General features: G+C 44.4%; 1 protein-coding gene across 1 annotated transcript in view; it reads right to left on the reverse strand.

Moving 5' to 3' along the window:
* Positions 1-22,069, reverse strand: part of UTP20 (UTP20 small subunit processome component) — a 110,659-nt gene that overhangs the window by 5,443 nt on the left and 83,147 nt on the right. Inside the window, exons 39-56 of the mRNA XM_004700358.2 lie at positions 18,932-19,071; positions 18,591-18,673; positions 16,152-16,447; positions 14,938-15,077; positions 14,550-14,706; positions 11,061-11,159; positions 9,884-10,051; positions 8,774-8,940; positions 7,455-7,596; positions 6,981-7,097; positions 5,282-5,452; positions 4,915-5,046; positions 4,399-4,509; positions 3,211-3,290; positions 2,763-2,832; positions 2,480-2,662; positions 1,664-1,795; positions 1,181-1,313 (exon numbers count right to left, since the gene is read on the reverse strand). Of these exons, the coding sequence (XP_004700415.1) occupies positions 1,181-1,313; positions 1,664-1,795; positions 2,480-2,662; positions 2,763-2,832; positions 3,211-3,290; positions 4,399-4,509; positions 4,915-5,046; positions 5,282-5,452; positions 6,981-7,097; positions 7,455-7,596; positions 8,774-8,940; positions 9,884-10,051; positions 11,061-11,159; positions 14,550-14,706; positions 14,938-15,077; positions 16,152-16,447; positions 18,591-18,673; positions 18,932-19,071 (2,521 nt within the window). The remainder of the gene's footprint in view (positions 1-1,180; positions 1,314-1,663; positions 1,796-2,479; positions 2,663-2,762; positions 2,833-3,210; positions 3,291-4,398; positions 4,510-4,914; positions 5,047-5,281; positions 5,453-6,980; positions 7,098-7,454; positions 7,597-8,773; positions 8,941-9,883; positions 10,052-11,060; positions 11,160-14,549; positions 14,707-14,937; positions 15,078-16,151; positions 16,448-18,590; positions 18,674-18,931; positions 19,072-22,069) is intronic.

Raw genomic sequence — 22,069 nt, forward strand, 5'->3', positions numbered from 1 at the left:
TCAATGAAAGGAGTCCTGTAGTACGGTGGGTTGAGGGTAATGGACAGTTCCTCAATGAAAGGAGTCCTGTAGTACGGTGGGTTGAGCGTAAGGGACAGTTCCTCAATGAAAGGAGTCCTGTAGTACGGTGGGTTGAGGGTAATGGACAGTTCTTCAATGAAAGGAGTCCTGTAGGACGGTGGGTTGAGCGTAATGGACAGTTCCTCAATGAAAGGAGTCCTGTAGTACGGTGGGTTGAGGGTAAGGGACAGTTCCTCAATGAAAGGAGTCCTGTAGTACGGTGGGTTGAGCCTAAGGGACAGTTTCTCAATGAAAGGAATCCTGTAGTATGGTGGGTTGAGCCTAAGGGACAGTTCTTCAATGAAAGGAATCCTGTAGTATGGTGGGTTGAGCCTAAGGGACAGTTTCTCAATGAAAGGAGTCCTGTAGTACGGTGGGTTGAGCGTTAGGCTGCTGACCAAACGCCCAGTGACTCAAACCCCGCATTCACTCCATGAGAGAAAAGGAGACGCTGTCTGCTGCCGTGAAGATGTAGCGTCTAGGAAACCCTATCTAGCTATCCTATGAGTTAGCATCAACTCGACAGCAAGTTCTAAATCCCGTAAAGGAAACATGTACAGATCCTCTAAAACCCACTAACCCAACGACTGCCATCAAATCACTTCCGACTCACAGCAAGCAACCCTAGCTAGGGTTTCTGAGACGGCCCTAAACCATGCCCCTAGCTATATGTTGGTTTCTAGTAACTATTGAAATTGGTGGCTCCAAGGGGTTGACTGGAAAGCTACCGTTGACTGAAGGGTTCCTATGCACTAGGTGTGTTACAGAACATACATGTTAATATGAATCTATGCAAACTCTCCAAAGAAACAAACAAACAACGAAACCCCATTGTCTTTTCAACACACAGACAGACTGGCTAGAATACGAGCTTATCAGGCCAATCCTCATGTGGCACACAGGGAGGGCTTTGGGAAGCCATTTTCCCCTCCATAATGATGATTATTTCTTTGATTAGTACAATTTATTACTTGTGAAATTACATATTCTGCTCTAGAAACAAGCATTTTCACTAAAATCAATCTGAAAATGCCTTTAAATTTGTTTTCTCTTGGCTTTTCTCCTCTAATTTCCTAAATCTGTATCGATATTCAGTAATTCCACCAAAATGAATACTCACTCCATATTTGATTCAAAACCTCAGAAGGCTTGGTAAGCTGAACGAAATGGCATTCCTTGATGAGTTTACTGATCAGTGTAAGGAAACTAAACAGGAGGCGGTCTGCAGCCTTTTCTTCGGTCTCTTCCATTATCTAAAACCGGGATGGATGAAAATCAATTTTGACAATAATCTGAAAGTGTCTGCTAAGCAATTTAACTCTAGCACTAGTTTCTCAACCATGGCACTAATGGCATTTTGGCTGAGAAATGGTTTGCTGGGTGTGGTTGAAGTTCTGGATTTGAATTTGTGGTCGATGTTTTAAAGAGTTTTTCAGGGCAATAATTTCAGGGGTTTCTAACCTGTATATTTAAAAGAAGATTTGGCTACACTGAATTTTTGTTATCATTAACGAGGAACACCTTGGAACACAATTACAACGTAACCCATTAGTGGTACCACCGCAGGCCAAACAAAACGTTTGTTCCCTTGTAAAGTACTTACATCTGTAAACTTTTCAGGATCGATTTCCTTTTCAATCACAGGAAGAACAGTGCCAAGCCTCCTCTCAAATTCCACTCCTTCACTTTCCACGAATAAGCCACAGATCAGGGCAGCCAGCTGTCTATTTAAGCTCTGGCCAAAATAACACACGACAAAGTGAAGCTGATGCAACGAGAAAGGTCACCTATGTGAACGGGACGTAAAGGTGGGGCTACTGTTCTCAGGAACAGCAAGTAAAAATAGGGAACTGTACTGACATGACAAATGTTGGGGAAATCTTCACACCTATAAGGACAGCACTTGAAAAAACATAAAAGAAGAAAGAGAAGCTTCATTTCCCCTTTCCTCCTCCCCGCCCCAATGTTGTGGGCCAGCCACTAGCCAGTCATGAATCTCGGGCTCATATGGTTCACACGGTTCCATCGAGAGGAGTCAATGAAGTGGCAGAGTCAACAAGTGGATACTATTGTGGATTAGGTCAGCGGAATCAGAAACAAAGAAATGTATCAAGAGGGAGCTGGCTAAGTACAGTATCACACGCTGGTCACTGGAGTCCTCAAAGGGCATTAACATCGTGGTGGCCATGTGCATGATTATTTTTATGCCCCTCTCTGTAACTTCCTGGGTTTTCTGAACTCTTACAGTGGGAATACATTAGTTCTAAGCTCAGATGAAAGCAAAGTTATTTCCACTTGGGAAAAGTTAATTCAGCCAGTGTAAAGTGCACTCTTAGACAAAGTATAGTTATCCTGTGACTTTTAGCAGATAGCAAATGCTAACAGTTGCCAGTAATCCTACATGGAACTCAATGCGAACCTTTTTGGCACTGAACCAACTGGTGACCATGTCAAACAGCCAGTCCCTTTTCTCCAGGTCCATTTTGCTGAGCAGGGACTTGATGGTGGCGGCCGCCATCTTCTTGCACGTGGCCGAGTCGTCGTTCCCCATCATTAGGCAGAGGGGGATGAAGAAGACCCCGCAGTTCTCGTGGAGCAGGCCCTAGGAGGAGGCAGTCAGAATGGAGCTCGCGCAGAGAAGAGGGTGGGGATGCAGGGATATGGGGAAGCCCTGTGGAAAAGCATGCTGTTGGTCACAGTACCTGCGGGAACGTGTCAAGGAGGTAGGCGATCATTTCCAAGGCGGACCCTCTCCCGGTCTCATGTTCATAACTAGGGCAGCACAATGAAAGTGCTTTGTCAGTGTCTTTTAGACTGACCAAGAGTAACAACAACAACAACAAAAATGCATCCAAGTGTGGCCTCTTTCTTAGAACACGGGAAACACCTCATATTCCAATGCGAATGATTTCACAGAATCTACCAACTATCGTGCAGTTACCAAGCCAAAGTGGGACTGAACTAAGAAATCATTCACACCACTGCCCATAAAGCCGAGCAACAGTCTGACAACCAGCGAGTCACATAATATAAATGCCACTGTGAGGGGACAGGCCACGGTCCTTAGAACGCATCCATTTCAAGACAGCACACCTCATTCGGAACGAAGAAGCCCCCTCTGCCCCTGTGCAGCTCATGGCTTCAGCTTACCTCAGTTGAGCGAGCACGAATTCCAGGTTTGGTCTCAATTTGTCGCCAAGGGGATAGTCAAGAATGTACTTCAGGAAAACCTAGGAGCAGAAGTTACAGAGATCAGTCTCTAGACCCCGTCTCTCTAGGATTGCTGTTTGCTAAGTTTCTGGGGTGCAGAGGAGGTGACAAAATAGACTTTTCTGGGGGCTCAGTAGCTAGGCTTTTACCACACTCGGACAACTCTGCCTCTTAGGTTACCAACACCACCTTTTCCGTTCTACCCCTCACTCACCCAGGTCATGTGCCTGGATGATAAACAGTTACGTCTTGGCCTACTGCTGGCTCCCAACCAATGCTTATAAGTTGGAAGTTCCTATTTTCTCCACATATGGGCAGGTATGGTGGACCAAGGACAGATTCTGGATCAACACCTGAATAAGAGTAAGACTAATGGTGCTAATATTAATACTGATAATAACAACTACCAATGCACTAATGAAATACCCTTTATGCACCAAACACTAGTTATGTGTTTCTTAGTTAACGCTCATTGCTGCTTTTGCGAGTAGGTGATACTAGGCTGTTTTACAGATGAAGAGAGGTTCGACGCTTGCTCAGGTGATAATGTCCACTGCCTCATTAGCTGTGCCCACAGGCTGTGCTTTCAAACCACTGTGTGACCCAGTCTCTTTTATAATGCACTGAAAGCGCTAAGGTCCCTCATTCCATTTTCTAGGGCCTGCATTTCCCTCAGCATCCCTTGGGGAGGCCATTGCTTCAGAAGGGTGCTTATACACAGACACTAGGCAGGTGACGTGCTGGACACAAGCGGGCGAGGGCTTCACAGGTGGTGCCGGCCCGCTTTTCTTCCTAGTAGAAGGAAAGCAGGGTTTTTTTTTTCTAAAGACATGCCTTTCCTTCTTTCCACCTGGGTCTCATTAGCCCAAACCCGCCTTCAACTTGAGTTGAACTTCAACTTGAGTGCAGAGTTCCAATTCAGATATTTCTACCTCCGAAGTACAATGCGTACTCACAGGATTCGTGATGGACATGCGTGCACACACAAACCCAATTACACTACTGCCCGATCCAAATATTTCAGTAGCTTCTTTTACGACTCTCAGAACAAGACATCCGCTTACTTAAACGCAGAGCAAATATGGTGCAGCTCAACCCTTCGGGGAACCAGCAGCTCTCTCTACAAACCTGTCTGCACTGCACTCTGACGGGCTCACTCTGCGCAGAAATCGCCAACTTGGACACTCTCCGCATGACATCTTCTATTTCTGGAACCAACAGCTTTCTTGATAAGATGGCCTGAGATACAACAGAAAGAAGAGACTCAGTTGCACGTTTCACTACAGGAGGACGCACATACACTTGGTGTTCCTGGAGTACCAGGCAGGTTTCAAACATAAGTAAGTATCTTCAGAAGGAAAAAAGAAAGGTCAAATACAGTTAGTACGATAGAGCTCACATTCAGACATTTTAATAAGGACACGTTGGCTGTAACGAACCCAGCAAAATCAAACCACGCTTCCTAATGACTTATTTCAGAAGCCTTTAGAAGACGGGGAAGTGGCCGCCAGGTAACAAGCACAGGGAGAGCTAGCTTCTCGACAACTACCAGAGAAACCCCACCTCGAGAGAGGGCCAAAGCCTGATCATTCCTCTGAACATCTGGTGTGAGGCTCGGAAGCCAACGCACCGGTGACGCCTTACCTTGAGAAGACCAAACGCGGTAGCTTGTCGGGAGGTGTCGTAGATGTCCTCCTCCGCATAGGCCAGCAGGACCTGCAGCTGCTTTTCCGTGATCTGATACGACTTCACTTTCTTCACCAGTATGGTCACACACTGCAAGTTACAGGGGTGGAGTCAGCACCCAGCATGTCTCCCAAAGCAGGACCCCGGGAAGTGATCAGGACTTGACAGAGCATCACCATCATTTCTCAGAGGACACCAACCATGTTGGCCTGACTTAGCACGTTAATCTGGCATCGTTGACCACGACCACAAGGATACTGGGGAAAATAAAATCCGAGGTGGTCCTGGTACCAACTTTCGCTAAGTACAGGGGAAAACACCTCACCTTGAAACAATTGACCACCAGGTGGAAGTTCAGGCCCTTGGCAGCCCCGAGCTTTGCATAGTCCTTCAGCAAAAGGAACAGGTGTTTGGTCAGCTGTTCTGCCTTGGTTTCTATGGAAGGCAGCGGGAACCTCAAGACCCAGATGAGGCACTGTAGAGTGCCTGTAATCACCTGGGCGAAAAAATAAAATAAAGTAAAAAATCAACCTCTGAATGAGTTCAGCCCCGGAGGCTGGGTAGACACACCAGGATTGGCTGAGTGAATGAAACGGCAGCCACTCTCGAAAAAGATAAGGTCTGTTATTTCCCCTTGTAGAAGAAGATACTGTAGCTCATCAAGAGCAAGTGAAGACACAGCTCAAGCCCAGGTGCTCTTGTAGCACCTTCTTAACCTCTATCAGGGTAAATGATTAGATGGGCGGGCCAAATGTAGAACTCCTTGTGTGGCTGTCACAGTGCATCATTAATGATTTCTACTTTCTGGTATACTACACTTCCATTTGAGACTTTTTGTTAAAAAATATAGTTTTATTGAGAAATAATGAACACATCATACAATTCATTCAACAGTTCAATCCTATTAAGAAGGGTTGTGCACATTCATCACCACAATCAACTTGGGATCATTTTCTCCCTTCTTGTCCCCATCGCTGTGGACTCCACACTTCCCCCACTTCCTTTTCAGTGCCCCCAGGTAATTATTAATCCAGTTGTTGTCTTCAGAGATCCACTCAGTGATACAATCTTACTAGCTTGTGTCATATGCATAGAAAGTACTCTATTGGACATAGAAATGTAATGATAATCAAGGACATTGAGCCTGCATTCAAGGAGCCCATAGGTGGTTCAGAAATCACACAAGAGAAATGAACTCTGAGTCTATCTATTAAGTGCTGTGCGATCGATGACACAGAGAATCCCTGCCCTGTGAGGCCAAACGAGAGATGACCTAGTTCAGCGCTGACTGACACAGCCCGCGCTATTGTGGCTGGTGTCATGTCCTCATTTGCCTGGGCTGGATAAAGGCAGAGAGCAAAGAGTCCAGGCTTTGGAGGCGAAGTGCTCTGGACTCAAATCCCAGCTCTGCTACTTGCTATCTGTTTGACCGTGGAGCTGCCACTCCACCTCTCGGCAGCCTCATGGTAAGCCAAGCAACACGAAGCAGTGGGAGGTGCCTCGCTGTGGGAGCTGGCCAGCCCCGCACTCTTATCCTGGCTCTTAATAGCTTTGTGATCTCGGGCAGGTCCTACTTCCTCCTCTACAAAAAAGAAACATTACTACATGAGGAGGCACCAAAAAGTCCATGGGAAAATTTCATTATCCTTTACTTCCATTTTCCCACAGATTTTCAAAAGTCCCCTCGTATATGCCTTGTGGTTGTTGCGAGGCTTGGAGACAATGTCTTTCAGATTGATGGCTCTGAGGAGCAGTGACAGGGACCCCCCAGTGATGATGACCAGTCTGGGACAATACCACCCGTCCTCCTGAATCAAGCCATAGACCTAGAAGGGCTGTCCAAACAGAAGAGTATTATTAATTGAGGAAACAATCTGATGTAGGGAAGAGTGGTGGTTTGTGACGTCATATCCCACGTTAGAAACGCCATCATCCTGTGTACAAGCCCAAGCCAGTTCTAGGTATTTGGCCTGATACCTGTACAGGACAGGCTGCTGCAGCAGGGACAGAGACCCAACACTCACCTTCACATCCCTGGAGCCCAGGCAGTCTATGAGGAGAGATACAAAAGGATCCAACATTTCCAAAACATTCTCACTCGAAGATTTGATCTTGGAATTCTTCAGACTCAGATATAGCAGCTGAAAGATTTGAACAAAAGAAAAAAATTCACATTCATCACTCAAACGACTCAAGGAGTTAGGAAAGTGTGAAGTGATTTTATGAGACACATGGGAATTGTGAACATTCTTCTATTTGAAAAGACAAAAAAAAATTTCAACGGGAAACTGCTTGGGAGGTTCTAGGTATATCAGTTATATCAGAGTACTGAGAGAGGGAATGGGTAGCCCATGCACCTTACAAAAACCCAAACCCAAACCTCACTACTTTGACGATCAGGCCCTTGCAGTGGACAAGAGCAGTCCAGGGAGTCAGCGCGGACTAAAAGGCAGATAAAGACTCCCTGTGGGCAATCTCACTTTAGGCTCACCGCTCACCTGAAGCCCAGACTCGACAAATATGTGCATGTTGGTTTTCTTGCTCACGAGGGCCTTCTGACCGCCGCGACCAGGAGTAGGCGGGAGCAGAAGGCAGCTCTGGGGTGGCAGACGGGGATCCGGCGCAGGGGGTGCTGGATTTCTGCCAATCACAGGAGAATGAAAAATTGGGGTGAGGTGGAGGAAATACAGGGGCTAGATTCCAAAAGGCCACCGTGGCACAGTTGCCCTCTCAGGCGACGGAAGCCTTGTCCTATTACATCGTGTGCCATTTGCTTCTGTACCCTACCCACCCGCAGCCCTCCTTTTAAGCAGAGGCACAGAAAAGAGGGTTTGGCCAATCAAGGTGCCTAGGCTCACTCCTAGAAACAGGACAGACTGATCCACACACAATGCTTTTCAGTGAATTATCAAGGAGTCCTTCCCTTGTGTGACTGCTGAAAGCACATGCTAGGGAGTCTCTTTTAGAACCCAGAGGCAAACCTAAATGCGCTTCAGTCTTTTTAAAATCTCTTAATAAGCTCTGTTTGATCAGAACAAGGAGTATGCATTTAAAAATCCATCCTAACATGGATTCTAATGGTTAAAAAACAAACAAACCTCGGATCATTTTATTTTTTACAGAGCAATTGCTAAATAATGCATGCAAGAGTAAATAAGAGCAGCTGTCACCAGAGACTGGCGGAAACACAGAGACACATGGAACAGCTCCCATCTTACAAGCATAGGAACCCAGCACATGAGCGTCTAGCCTTAGAGCAGTGGTTCTCAACCTGTGGGTCATGACCCCTTTGGGGGTCAAATGACCCTTTCATAGGGGTCGCCCGAATCATAACAGTAGCAAAATGACAGTGATAAAGTACCAATGAAAACAATTTTATGGTTGGGGGTCACCACCACATGAGGAGCTGTACTAAAGGGTCATGGCATTAGGAAGTTTGGGAACCATGCCTTAGAGGATCGAGGATAGCAAGGGGCAATGAAGACACTTTAATGAAAAGATGGGAACAATAACAATGAAGCAAACAACCACCCCTGAGAACAACTTCAGAGCACGACAGAGTGCCAGCCTGCAGTCACTGGCGTCTCGCTATACCAGCTCTCGGGCACAGCTGAGAGAGCCGAGGGGGCACTCTCCCTGGTTCTGCAGCTTTACTCCCAAGTGTCTAAGATGGAACGTCTACAGCTAGATAGACTGAGGTTTAAGATAGATTAAACCATCAGAGAAACAGGGATGGGGGGTGGGGGGAACTAAGAGTAGAATGGCTTATCAGAAGCAAGCATCTAAAAGATATTACCTGCTGTCGACCCAAACTTACTTTTCTTTCTCTGTTAACAGGGGGAGATTTTCACTGACCAAACCGTAACTGAGCAATAAGATGGCTTCTGTTGTCATTTCCTGATTTACAATTAACCCTGCGATGATGCGACGTAAGGTTTCATGAACTTTCCGGGCCAGTTTTAAACTCGTGGTATTTTGTAAGATCTAAAATGTCAGGTGAAGCAACGTGGAAGAGCATTAAATTTCCAACACAATTTTAATTTATGTAAATAAAAGTTCCCAACCACCCCTCTCCCTGCTAGATAACTGCTGCTAGCAGTGTGTGTGCACCTGGATTTCGTCCACTCTTTCCCTGCCCCCACCCCAGGGATCAGCCCTGAAGATCCCAGATGAGGGCTCAGAGACTTCTAAGGAGCTGAACCACCAAGTGCTTGGTTGTGGGCTGATGTCAGGTTGATTCTGAGCAGAGACGGCCCTACAGAATTTTCTGGATGGTCCTCTCGAAGCAATTGCACCCAAACATTTGGACTGGTGGAGCTTTCGGTTCTAGTTTGGCCAATAAACTTGCAATACAGTGGATTAGGACGCTCACTCCTGCCACAGGAAACCAGGAGCATGTGCTAGGACTCGGCCTCCAGACAGGAGGTAGATGCAGAGAGAATGAGAGCTTGGGATCGGAAAGACCCAGAACGAGCTCGTGACTTCCCTCCTTTGCTATGTTTCTTTCTGCCCTCTTGAGCCTTCATTTTCTTATTCGAAGCTAGAAATATCATTTGTCTCCTGGGGTGGTTGTACAGAGAAGCTAAGGTGGTACAGTGCTCAGAACAAAATAAATGTCCATCAATGCCAGCCCCTGTCCCCTTGGCAACTTGGGAGGTGGAGTCTGATTCCAAAGGTCATGTTCTTAGCTGCTGAATTGACCCAGTTTAAAAAATGTGTTGCCTTTCTTTGCTCATTCCACGACTTTTGGTTAAAACAGCCAACGCTGGACTGCCACCTAGTGGCCAGATGGCCCTAGTGCCCTTAGCATCAAAGGAAATACTGGTGATCAAAGGCAGGGTTCTGGTTCACCTGGCTGCCAGGCTCTTTTCAGGGAATTTGTGATACTGTAAATGCGGAATCTCCTAGTTTGCATTCAAGTCTTTACCTCTTTTAACGGAAGGATCAGTTTCGTAACCTGGTCTTTTCCTACAAACTTGCCCAGGATTTCATAAGAATCGTAACTCTTGCTTCTTCGGGCCTCCATAATTTTGGAGAGGATCTGCTTCACTTCTTTCTCTTCAGCAACGGCACCAAACAACTCATGGTTAAAGACCTTCAAAGAGAGAAGCCGGGTGGATTTATGTTCACGTGGCAAAAGAGACCAACCTCAGCAGCCTATGAATGACAGCGCTGCTCTGTCCACATCAGAGCAAAACAAGGCCTGGATTGAAACCAGATGGTAGAAAGTTCTCTAAGATTTTACTTGCTTTCAATGCAGTCTAGAGACTAATTTCTAAAGAACAAATAAACACAGACAGAAATAAGTAAAGGCTATCTTTGTGGGAGACAAAAAACAAGATTAAACAAAACAAATAAAACTCCAGATGGATTTACATAAATATCGGCTAACTGTAGGGACAACTACATCTTGGCCAAGGGTGGTAGTTTTCCTTTATGAACTTCTTCTGATCTTTGCAACTTTAGTACTGAAATTCATGTGAGTGTTTAAATTGAGGTCCAAGCTGTTAAGTGTTTGTTTACCTTGCTTGGAGATGAACAAAAGGTTGGGGGAGAGATTGAGGCCCTTCCTCATTGCGTCCCTCCTCTGATGCTTTACATCATCAGGTTTTGAGCTTGACACCTTGACACTTTTGATATTAGATTCCTTTTAAAAATAGTTTTAAAAATATATACACAACATTGGTCAACTCAACCTTTTTCCAGGTGTACAATGCCATTAATCAAAGTGGTTGCCAAGTTTTCTACTACCATCACCACGTTCAGCCTCCTGAGCAGTGGCGCCCCAAGCCCACTTCCGACCCTGGTTCCGATGGCTTCACTGGAATAGATGCTTGGAAGTCGTTGAACATTTTTGCTCATTTGAAAGCTCTTGCTACATAATGCCGGGTGCTATGACTGGCATATTTGTAGCAACTTACGTACGACTTAGTAAGCAAAACTGAGTGCTGGTCATGCTTCACCTGAAGATAAGGTTTTAAAACTTGCTAATCTAAGAGATGAAATAGTACACAGTTTACTTTGTTATTATTTCTTATTTCCGTGGACTGATTTGTGGAGTGTGTCCCCCTGAAAAGGCAGAAATCCCTTCAGCTACGTCTTACCTCAATCATTATGTCTAAAGAAGAGTCCAAATCACCAACTTGGAGCTTGTTCGTGAGGCCGTGCAGCAACATGTACACAGTGAAAGTTAGCACATGGACCTAGAATTCAATACACAGTAAGACCAGGAGTGGGTCATATCATAACCGTACAGCTTATTAAGATCAGAGCACAAAATTGTGACGTTATTGCAGGGAAGAACTGTAATAAACGACATGGACTCATATCACTGCCCCAAACCCTTTAACCAAGTGATCACGGTATGGAAGATGCTCAGCAATGTACTGCTGTGCCCAGGCTCTGTTACTGTGGAGAGACCAGGCCAGCGATGTATAAAAAAGGCACAAGGGTCTTGAACTTCAAAAGCCAACCTGTGAATTAAGAACCTAGGCAATGTTGAGTGCGAGTCCAGCTGGTATGGAAAGTGCTCTGAAGGAAACAAGTTAAGGTTGTGCCCTTCAAGCACAACGGTAGCTAACATGTACTGTGAGCGTAGGATGAGTTAAATCAGAGAACCTGACACATTGCCCTTGATTCTGACCCACCCACAGCAACCCGACATAGGGTTACGAGGGTTTGTGAGATTTGAACTCTTGATGGGAGCAGACAGCCTCATCGTCCTCCGGCAGAGACAATGAGTCTGAATGGCTGACTTTGCAATTAGCGGCGGCGCCAAACAGCGTTACCAGGGTTCCTTTTGATGAGCTAGGCACTCTTGATATTTCACACGCTTTGGCTGACTTAACTGTCATCTACCTTATCTATGGTGCACTGCCACTGAGTCAATTTTGACGCATGGTGACCCTATAGGACATAGATGTGACCCTATAGGGACCAGAGGCTGTCAATTTTTATGGGTATAGAAAGTCTCATCTTTCTCCTGAGGAGAAACTGGTAGATTCAAACTACCGACCTTGTGGTTAGTAGTTCAACATGTAACTCACTAAACTACTAGGGCTCCTTCGGTGCTTAAACCAGGGGAGCTTCCATTTTCCCACACACTATTGAAGCTCCCTAGAAGGCTTTACATTTTTCACATGAGGGAGCTGAGGTATAGAGAGGTCAAGGTTACATGGAGGGAACATGGTGGAATCAGGATTCAAAATCAGCCGATCAGGTGTCAGAACCTCAGACCACTAGGCTTTGCTGCCTCTAATGCTTCCTGTGTTTTGTTCTGCCTCTACTGCTGAATTTCAAGAGAAACATCAAAAGAAGATTGTAAGCTGAGGAGACACACTTCCAAACCGAACTCACTGCCATCAAGTTGCTGCAGACGCACAGGACAGGGAGCACTGCCCCTGCGATTCCCCAAGACCGCAACTGTTCACAGGGGCAGGAGGCCCGTCTTTCCCTCGACGGGGAGCAGCTGGGGGTTTTAACTGCCAGCCTTTCGGATCCCAGCCTAATGGGTGACCATTACAGCACCGGGGCTCCCTACGATACACTAACTGTCAATAAGCCAAATATAAAGATATATATTTTTATAACCTACATTTATCTTAAATACTTTCATTTTATTAAAATGTTGCTGTAGGGCTTTTGATCACTTTAAAGAGCCTTTTGGCTGGGGGTGGGGAGGGGGAGATAGAGCGTAAAATCTGGAGAGCATGATGGTGGGAAGGGTCTATGTGATTAAGACTAAAACCCAAGCTAGCTGTCCTTCCATTCCTATTTGAATGACTGGAACTGACTTTGCAGGTGGGATGTAATTGAAAAGCAGGTCAAAAAGGAAAAGGCTACTCATTTCAATACTGTAGGTGCTCTGTCAGAGAGAGTGGAGCGAGTCCTCAAGTACAGAGGTGTGTTGTTTCCATGTGTGTATGCCCAACACCCAATACATCACCTCACACACAGTAGCCATGAAATAAAGGCACGTGACGGAATTCAAGTGGTAGAGGGCAGGAAAAAACCTCATAATGCCAGAGGCTCTGGTTCCGGGTAAGACGAAGAAAGCCTACTCCACACCCGCCCTCCCCCTGAATGCAGCTGTGAACGCTGGACAGGCTGCACCAAGCAGCTCTAACTGCTAAAAGCAGCAGGTCTATGACAGGAAACAAAATGCAAGTTCTACTGAACTAACCCTGAGTTTAGCAGGAGAAATGAGGAGGGCCCAAACTTATGGAATATTCACAGTATCACCAAAGAAATGTGCACTAAAGAACCAAATGCACGTTTCGGAACTGAAAAATGACCAGAGCAAGAAACTCACTGGCTGGGCTCAACAGCAGAATGGAGATGAAGGACATGAATCAACGAACCTGAAGACAGATTACCCAATCTAACAACAGAGAGGCAAACCAAACCAAACCAGAGCCGGAGAGGCCAGTACACAAACACTAACATTCATTTCACTGGAATACCAGAGAAAAAAGGAAGTGTGCCGGGTGAAAACAGTGTGGATAAGGGCTGAAAATGCCCCATCTTTGAGAGACAAACACAGATTCAAGAATTTCAGGAAACTCTAAAACACCAAGAAATCCATGTCACAATCAAATTGTTGAATAAATAACGACAAAAAACAAGTTCTTCACAGCAGCCAGAGAGAGACAACTCATTCCCTAGAGGGAAGAGCAAGTTGCCCATCGGAGTGCAGAAGCACAACGATCTGAAAGCCGGGAGAGAAAAGAACCGTCACCGCAGCATTCTTGTCATCAGTGAAAACGTCCTCCAGGAAAGACGATGAAGACACTGGCAGAAGGAAACCAGCGCCCACCACTGGGTGAAGTAGCCCACGTGACCACAGTAAGCTTTTCTGAGGGAGGGGAAGGGATACTAGATGGAATCGTGAACAGCAGGAACGAAGGAAGAGCAGTGAAATGGTACCTATCTGGGCGAGACAACAAACTCTCCCTCTTGGGCTCTTTAGTGGGAAGATTTCTACATTTCACTTGAAGTGATCTAAGTGCTGATTCTAAACAGACTTCAAAACGCTAGCTGCATCTCTGGTCAGCCTTAGAGCAACATCTAAAAAATTATAAGATCAGAGAGAGCCAAGACGACTGCTGACATGCATGTAACTTATAGCATAGACACTAAGCCTATCTACCAGTTAGAATACAGAGGGTGAGGCAGTCTTGGCTGGGTCAGAGAACAAGCTGCAGCGTTTCTCATATTTCCAATCGCCTGGGGATCTTTATGAAAACGCGGACGTGGATTCTGTAGGTAACTGTATGCTTTAGGTTCTGCCTTCCTATGGGGCTCCCAGGGGCTGCTGCTGCTGGTCCCAGGGTCACACAGTGAGCAGTGAGGAGCTGGAGAGCTGGCATTCCACCTTGCACCCATTATTCTTCCTATCAAGTATGTTTTCAGCTCTTAAGTAATAGGAATGTGTAAGTGGTCTTAATTTTTCACATTTAGGGCAATCCAGTCAATACACCCCATGAGCAGTTTATTAAGAACTCGGAACCCAAACATGCTGTCAGAGGTAAAGTGATTTAGGAGATAGAGACAAGTCATGTAAACCACGTCTACATGGATTGTAAACACTGTACCTGATAGCCACGGACAAGTGTAGTCTGCAATTCCTTTAAAATATACTGGAGGTAGCGCACACCCAGGTCTTCTATGATTTTTGCCAGAGTGCTGCGTGCAATGTCTCTGATTTCCTGGGCTCTATTCTTGAGAAGGGCACACACCTTCAGCAAAATACTAGGAAGTGAGAAATTGAAGAAGCAAATAATCAAATCTCTAGAATCGAAGAAAAATATCAATACCCCTTGTATCTCTCAACTATTCATAAGCCACATTTCCTAATTAGGATGTGCAGGCACAGCAAAGAGTGACAAACCTTCTCCTCCTCCTTGACAGAGACTTAAGAAGCGAGTGCCCGTTTTGAGTTTGGCGGAACTCTTCTGATGTCACCCCTCATATCACACATACCCTGGCAGATTCGTTTCCATGACTTCTTGGGGAAGAGACTGCATGAGCTTCACCATGGCGAAGGCTAAAGGCACTCGAACGACCTCCTCGTCGTTCACGACCTTTGACTTGACCAGCTTGTGCTCTTCCTCCCTCTTCGTCTGTAAGAAAAGTTCCAGTTACACCAAAATGGAGAGAGCCTTCCCAATACCCAAATGTTCCACCTGAACCCTTGGCCCTTTTTCTGTCTCTCTAGCACATCTGTATCTTTAGTATCTGTAACCAACAAACTAAAATCATACAATTTTAAAAGTCTGTAAAAGTGATATACGATTATTCTACTTTTGAAATGAGCAACAAGAAGAAATAAAACCTTCCCCCCTGCCCCTGATGTTGCTAAGACTGCTATTAAATATCCACACAGCACATCAAACCTGTTTCAATTTGGCATTTCAGTGTTTGTGTGACACGTACATTGTCTCTCAGCGCAAAATGATTTACTTGGTAGATAAGAAATTCAGTCCCTTGGCTATTTGGAAGATTTATATACAAACACACAAAGTGAACAAGTCAATATTTAACACAAAAATTGATATACCAGTACTTTTTTTTACAAAGGGCCAGAGGGTAAATGCTTTTGGTTTCATGAGCCAAATAAATTGCTGCAATTACTTTGTAGTGCCAAAGCAGCATCAGAAATATATGAGGTGTCAAAAAATTCCTGCAAAATGGAATTAGAATATAATGAATTTTCCCCCTGAGCTCTTTGACTCCCCCTTGAGAAAACAAACAGGCACAGCTGTGTTCCAATAAAATGTCTATAAAAACAATCTCGGGGTTAGATTCAGTTCAAGGCCCATAGCTTGCACCCCTTATTTTACATGGAGAAGAACATGGCATTAGCTTCATGAGACTGTGTTGCTAAGAAGTGCTGCGAACCCAGGGAACGATGGATTCCAACAGTAGAGAGGGAGCCAGAAAGTAGAAAAGGGCAGGATACTCTCGAACCATCTTTCCACCACAGCAGAATCATCATCATGAAGGAGTCCTGCCAAGCGTGCACCAGGACATGAGCCTCAGGTTGGCAAGGCAAGAGAGGGGAGATGTAGTGTGAAAGACTGAGATACAGGGAAACCCCAAAGTGAAGTCAATCAGTGACAGTTATGAGTCTGCTGTGGTCTCACCGAGGCCGAGTTCACACACACCCTCCCCTGGCCCCCAAACAGAATGATTACCGTAGATGCCAGGCATTTATGGAGCTTGGGTAGGATATCCCCTGTTATGGTTCCATGGATGTTTTTAATGGTTCTTTCCAACTCTTCTTTATTCTGAGGAAGGCAGGAGAAGGACTTCGGGACACACTCAGATTCCTTGGCTGATGTCTCTCCAGGATCGGCTGCATCGGGGCTTCCCGATTCCTTCTTGTCATCTGACAGGCTCTTCCACCCACCTTCCTTCTCCTCTCCATCCTCCCCTTCTTCATCTAACTCCATGGCTTCATGCTCTGGTATCTCAATCACTTCCACTGTGCCTATGTTTAATAAACAACAAACAATAATAAACAACAAAGTCACCTTACATCAAGTAAGGAAAAGGCAGTTTCTTCAGTCGTCTTTCCCACTAACACCCACTATCTCTTAAAAAATACTAAACTACTGTCATCGAGTGTTTGCAGACTCATAATGACCCTCCGTAGAGTTTCTGAGGCTGTAATCTTTATGGAAGCAGTCTCATCTTTCTCCTGTGGAGTGGCTGCTGGGTTTGACCCACAAACCTTGCAGGTAGTAGCCCAATGATGAATTCACAGCACCACCAGGAGTCCTCATAATGAAGGATAAGAATCAACCAAACCCACTGCCATCAAGTCAATTCTGACTCATGGAAACCCTACAGACAAGAGAGACCCGGCCTGTGGGTTTCTGAGACAGCAACTCTTCACAAGGACAAGCAGCCTCATCTTTCCCCTGTGGAGCAGCTAGCGGCTTCCAACCACTGACATTTCAGTTAGCGGCTCAACACGTACCCACTATGCCACCAGGGCTTCTCCGTAATAAGGGATAGAAAAAAGTAAATTGGTAATAATACAAGAACGATAAAAACAGTGAGCGTAGGGCAACAGAACCCTGAACCACAGAGAGCTTCCGAATTGCTACGGTTCCAAGAGATTTCTAGAACAAAACCTACTTTCCCAAGAGGAAAACTCTAGTAGCAATTTCCCTTGTTTTAAGATTCAGCTAACTAATAAAAATCAGGCAGCCAAGTAGTCGAGTGAGCAAGTCCAGACTTGGCTCTGCTAGCAAGCTTTAATTTAATGTCTCGACATTGACTCAACCTCAAGCTCCTGGCATAAACGGAGTATTTGTCATGTTTTTATTAGTTGATTTATAAATATTTGGCTTATGATTTTTATGTCTATATTCATGAATGAACCTGGTTGTAATATTCTTTTCTCATACCAGTCTTTTTCAATTTTCTGAAGCAGTTGGTTGGTCTAAGGATGAAATTATTTATTCCTTAAATGTCTGGTAAAACAACCTGAGTCTGGTATTTCCTTCAGAAGACTTTGAACCACAGCCTCAAGGTATTTAATGGCTACAGGGTCTTTCAGATTCTGTGCTGCTTCTGAAGCCACTTTGCGAACTTAGGCTTTTCTAAGACGTTGTACAGTTCATCCATTTCAAATGCATACATACAAAGATTATTAACTTTTTAAATAACTATGCTCATTTCATCCCTAATATGGATTAATATTTAATATGCCTTTTTCTCTTGATCATTTTTGCCAGAGATAATCGTTTCAAGTATCTATTTCTAGCTTTGCTGATTCTCTCTTTTGTATCTAGAGGCAGTCTCTGGGTGATGAAAGTCTGACAGGTGATACCACAAACCAGTCACTGAAAATCCAACTATGTAAAAGATTCGATACATACTACAGCTCATAAAAACAGAAAGGTGCTATTTCGTGGTGTGTTATCAAACCATTAAAGATGATTCAGTGCATCTGATAGCGCTTCTTCAATGTTGTTGATGCATACAGACATACTTACTACATACTTCATTCTGAGACAAGCCTTACTAACCACACCACCAATCCAAAGTTCACACAAACTGGACTTAGGGACAGAAACAGACCGTGACTGCAACCTAGGCCTTGGCCGTGTTTTATATTTCATTAATTTTTTCTGTAATTTTAAATCTTCCCTCTCTTAAGCTTTTTTTCTTTCTTTTTAAATGTAATACCTTATTCATTTATTTATTTTTATATCACTTTATTGGGAGCTCTTACAACATTCACACATCAATTGTATCAAGCATATTCGAACATATGTTGCCATCACCATTTCTAAACATTTCCTTTCTATTTGTCTTGAGCTTTCTTGTATTCACTACTTAATTCTTTTCTTTACATTACGGTGATAACCTGGGATTTTCATATAAAAAAACCTATAGTTTGCCTCTTTTTGCACTGACTTTGCACTGCTTTTCCCCAGATTTAAAATAATGTAGCATAAGATACTCAAACCATTCTCGGGAGCCTCCTTCGACTCCCTCACTGGTCACTGTTACTGGATCAACAAAGGGAATATGTAAACTGAATTCTGACATCTTTAATCCGTGCTCACTCATTATGAAAGAAGAGGGGAATCTAGTTTGAGAAAGCACAGAACACTTACCGTCCTCATTCTGAATCTTCCCCATCTGTTCTTCCAGAGTTTGGTGGTCAAAGTGGAATGCTTCCAACACGATAACCAGCAAACTGTTAAAACGAAAAAAGGACAGAAAAACATTCACTGGATTATCATCATCATTTAACTACTAAAAAGGCAGTTATCATTCAGAGAGGCTATTTAAAGACTTACATTAAAATTCTTTGGATCAGTTCTAGATATACTTGATTTAACAGGACTCACCGAAACGTCAATAAAATAGTTATCATCCAAACTTCAATAAAAACAAGCCAGGAAACCATTTTAAAATTGTTATTTTTAAAATGAAACAAAAAGTTCAGCCATACCTGACACCCAATTTTTGATTGATCTGTCCTGTACATAAGACATGAATAAAATGCTTCAAGTAATATATATATGCTGACCACGAGAGATGTTTACATATAGCTCCGATAAGTTCTGTAGCAGCGATGGTTATATTTTCATGCTGTAAAACAAATTGACAGCATCAACAAAGCCCAAGTATTGGCTAATGGATATTAGCTTACTTTAGTATATTAAGAAGTTTAAGCAGCAATTAGGAGCCCTCGTAGCGTAGTGGATTACATGTGAGGCTGTGTATTAGTCTGGGTACTTTGGAGAAACAAATTCACAGTGACTCGTGTATAAGAGAGAGTTTTATGCAAAGAAAATGTGCATCACGAAAACATCCCAACCCAATGCTGCCCAAGCCCACAAGTCCAACATTAACCCATTAACCCAACACCAGTCCACAAAGTCCTCCACCTCACAAAACAGAGGCAATGATGCCGACTGCGGGAAGAAAGCTGAGTCAGTGAACGAACAAGCATTTCAGCACTAGCAGGGGTCTCCACACGGCTGCTCCAGCACCCAGGGCTGCATCGGGATAGGTCCATTTAGCTTCTCCTTGGGGATGTCTTGTAGGAAGTCAATCTTGCAAGCTGAAGCAGGGAACTGCTAAGGCAGCTGCACCCGATACAACCATCACAAAACAAGAGACCCGAGAACTAGAAAGGCAAGGCTTCACCACCCATTTATCCCTCCGCCTTTCAACCAGCCCCACATGTGATTATCGGCCAGGCTGGCACAATTAACTAACTCAGGCTGCTACACACAAGGTGGGCAATTTGAACCCACCAATGGCTCCATGAAAAAAAGATGAGGCTTTTTGCTCCCATAAAGGTTTACAGTCTCAGAAACCCAAAGGGCCAGTTCTACTCTGTCCTATAGGGTCACTATACGTCTGAAACAATTCCAGGACAGTGAGTTTAGGCAGTAATTATAGAAAGGACCTCCAAAACCAAACCCACCGTCACTGAGCAAATTGCAACGCAGAGCAACACTATTCAAAAGAAAGACTACTCAAACAATACTCAACTTCCCCCTACAAGCCTGTAAGTTGGAATAGATATGACAGTAAATCACCCCCCACCCCCCCACCAGGAAAAGGTGGGATCACTTAGAAGTGGGAAATTGTGAGGGAGGGTAGGAGGGAGGGAGGAGAAAAAAAGAGGAGCTCATACCAAGGACTCAAGTAGAAAGAAATTGTTTTGGAAATGTGTTGATGGTCACATATGTACAAGTGTGCTTAATACTACTGAATGATGGATTGTTACAAGATTTGAAAGAGCATCCCAATAAAATAATTTAAAAAGTCAGAAACCATATTTTAATAAATAAGGTGACATTTTGAAATCCTTTGCTCTCAGACCACTATGATGTGTATAATTTCAAGACTACAGTGAAAGCCATCAATTTGCTGAGCTAGATTGGTAAAAGTTAACCGTACAATGCACAGCTCAGCACTTGCAAGTGCAATGCCTTGGAGATTTGTGCAGCTGTTACAGAGAATAGGGCCTGGACTTAACCTTGGACCTTTAAGTATAAATTAGACACACCAGATATGAAACAATAGTTTTCAGACACCGAGTATCCAACAGCACAGTGCAGTGACCCCTGAGAGAAGGGCCTTGCTTTGATGAGGTGAGCTTTATGTCTCCCCAGGTAATTGTGAGGTGACAGGGCAGGTTACAGGACAAGGGTGGAAGCTCACATAGAGTGCAGAGTGGAGGCTCTAAGGAAGCCAGGATTGCTGGACTTCACAGAGTATCAGAGAGAACAAGCTGTTTAAAGAGGAGAACTGGAGCCTTCAGCTGAGTACTGATCGGTACAATTAAGTAAGGAAGAGACAGGGAAAAGAACCCATTAAGGGATAGGGATAATAGAGGGCCATTCATGTTCCTATCAGACAGAATGAAAAGTGGAGGGAGGACCGGCTATTCAGGCATTCAATGAGCAGGACCTCCCATTGTGGGGCCAAATTTGTCTTAGGCTAAAAGCTACTCTGGATTTGCCTGACAAAGAATAAAAGCAAGCCTCAAAAAGATCAGACTGTGCAAGCATTCCAGGAACAAGCGCCAGGAATATTAAAGGTGTGCAAATGTACCAGTAGCCAGCAAAGTTAAAGTTCACAATGTCTGACATCTAATAAAAATGACCAGGTAAAAAGAGAAAAATATCTGGAAAAGCAAACCTAGTGCCACTGAGTTGATTCTAACTCTTAGTGACCATGGAGGACAGAGAACTGCCCCATAGGGTTCTTCCTTTCTTTTTTTCCCTTCCATTACAGGGTTTCTAAGGCTGTAATCTTTTGGCACACTGCTTCACTTTTCTCTTGTGGAGATAATGGTGGGTTTGAACTGATGACTTGTTGTTTAGTAGCCAAGTGCTTAACCACTGTGCCACCAAGGGTCCTAAAATATCTATACTAAGGAGAAAAATCCATGCACCTAAGCAGACCCAGAAATGATGTGGATGAACAACTGATACAACTACATGTCAGTCATGTGATCAGCACCAGAGAGGAGAGTAAGAGTACACTAAGGAGAAACTTCAAAGATATGACTTTGGGACCAACAAGTGATGAGGTTATAGGAGGCCTGGTAGGGCTTGATCAAGGGCAATGTAACCGAGAGGAATTACTGAAACTGAAATGAAGGCTGAACATGACAGTGGGGCAAGAGGAAAGTAAAAGGAAATAGAGGATTATACTGAGGTAGCAGATGGACATTAGGCCTCGACTCAAGTACTCCCTCAACAAAAGAACACTTTGTTCTATTAAACTGGCATTCCATGATGTTCACCTTCCCAATACAATCTCCAAACACAAAGCGGGAGCATAAGCAAATGTGGGGAAGAAAGCTGATGGTTGAAGCAGCAAGGTCCCCAGTGAATGCTAAAGGTGGACTTTGAGGCCAAGGCGTAGTGCCCCAACAGACTGGACTGGAAGGCACTCCTAAAGGCCAACAATCCTTGAACTAACTACAAGCTTTTCTTTCTTGGTGAGTTTTAATTTGTTCTTTGTCAGTGGTTTGTTGTTGTTGCTGTTTTGTTGTACATTGTTGCTTGGTTTTGCTCTGTCTTGTTTTTGTGCATGTTGGTGTCTCCGCAGGTCTGTCTGGATA

This window comes from Echinops telfairi, unplaced genomic scaffold (assembly GCF_000313985.2).
Source record: "Echinops telfairi isolate 266 unplaced genomic scaffold, ASM31398v2 ScPeMD7_2;HRSCAF=8, whole genome shotgun sequence".
Lineage (NCBI taxonomy): Eukaryota > Metazoa > Chordata > Mammalia > Afrosoricida > Tenrecidae > Echinops > Echinops telfairi.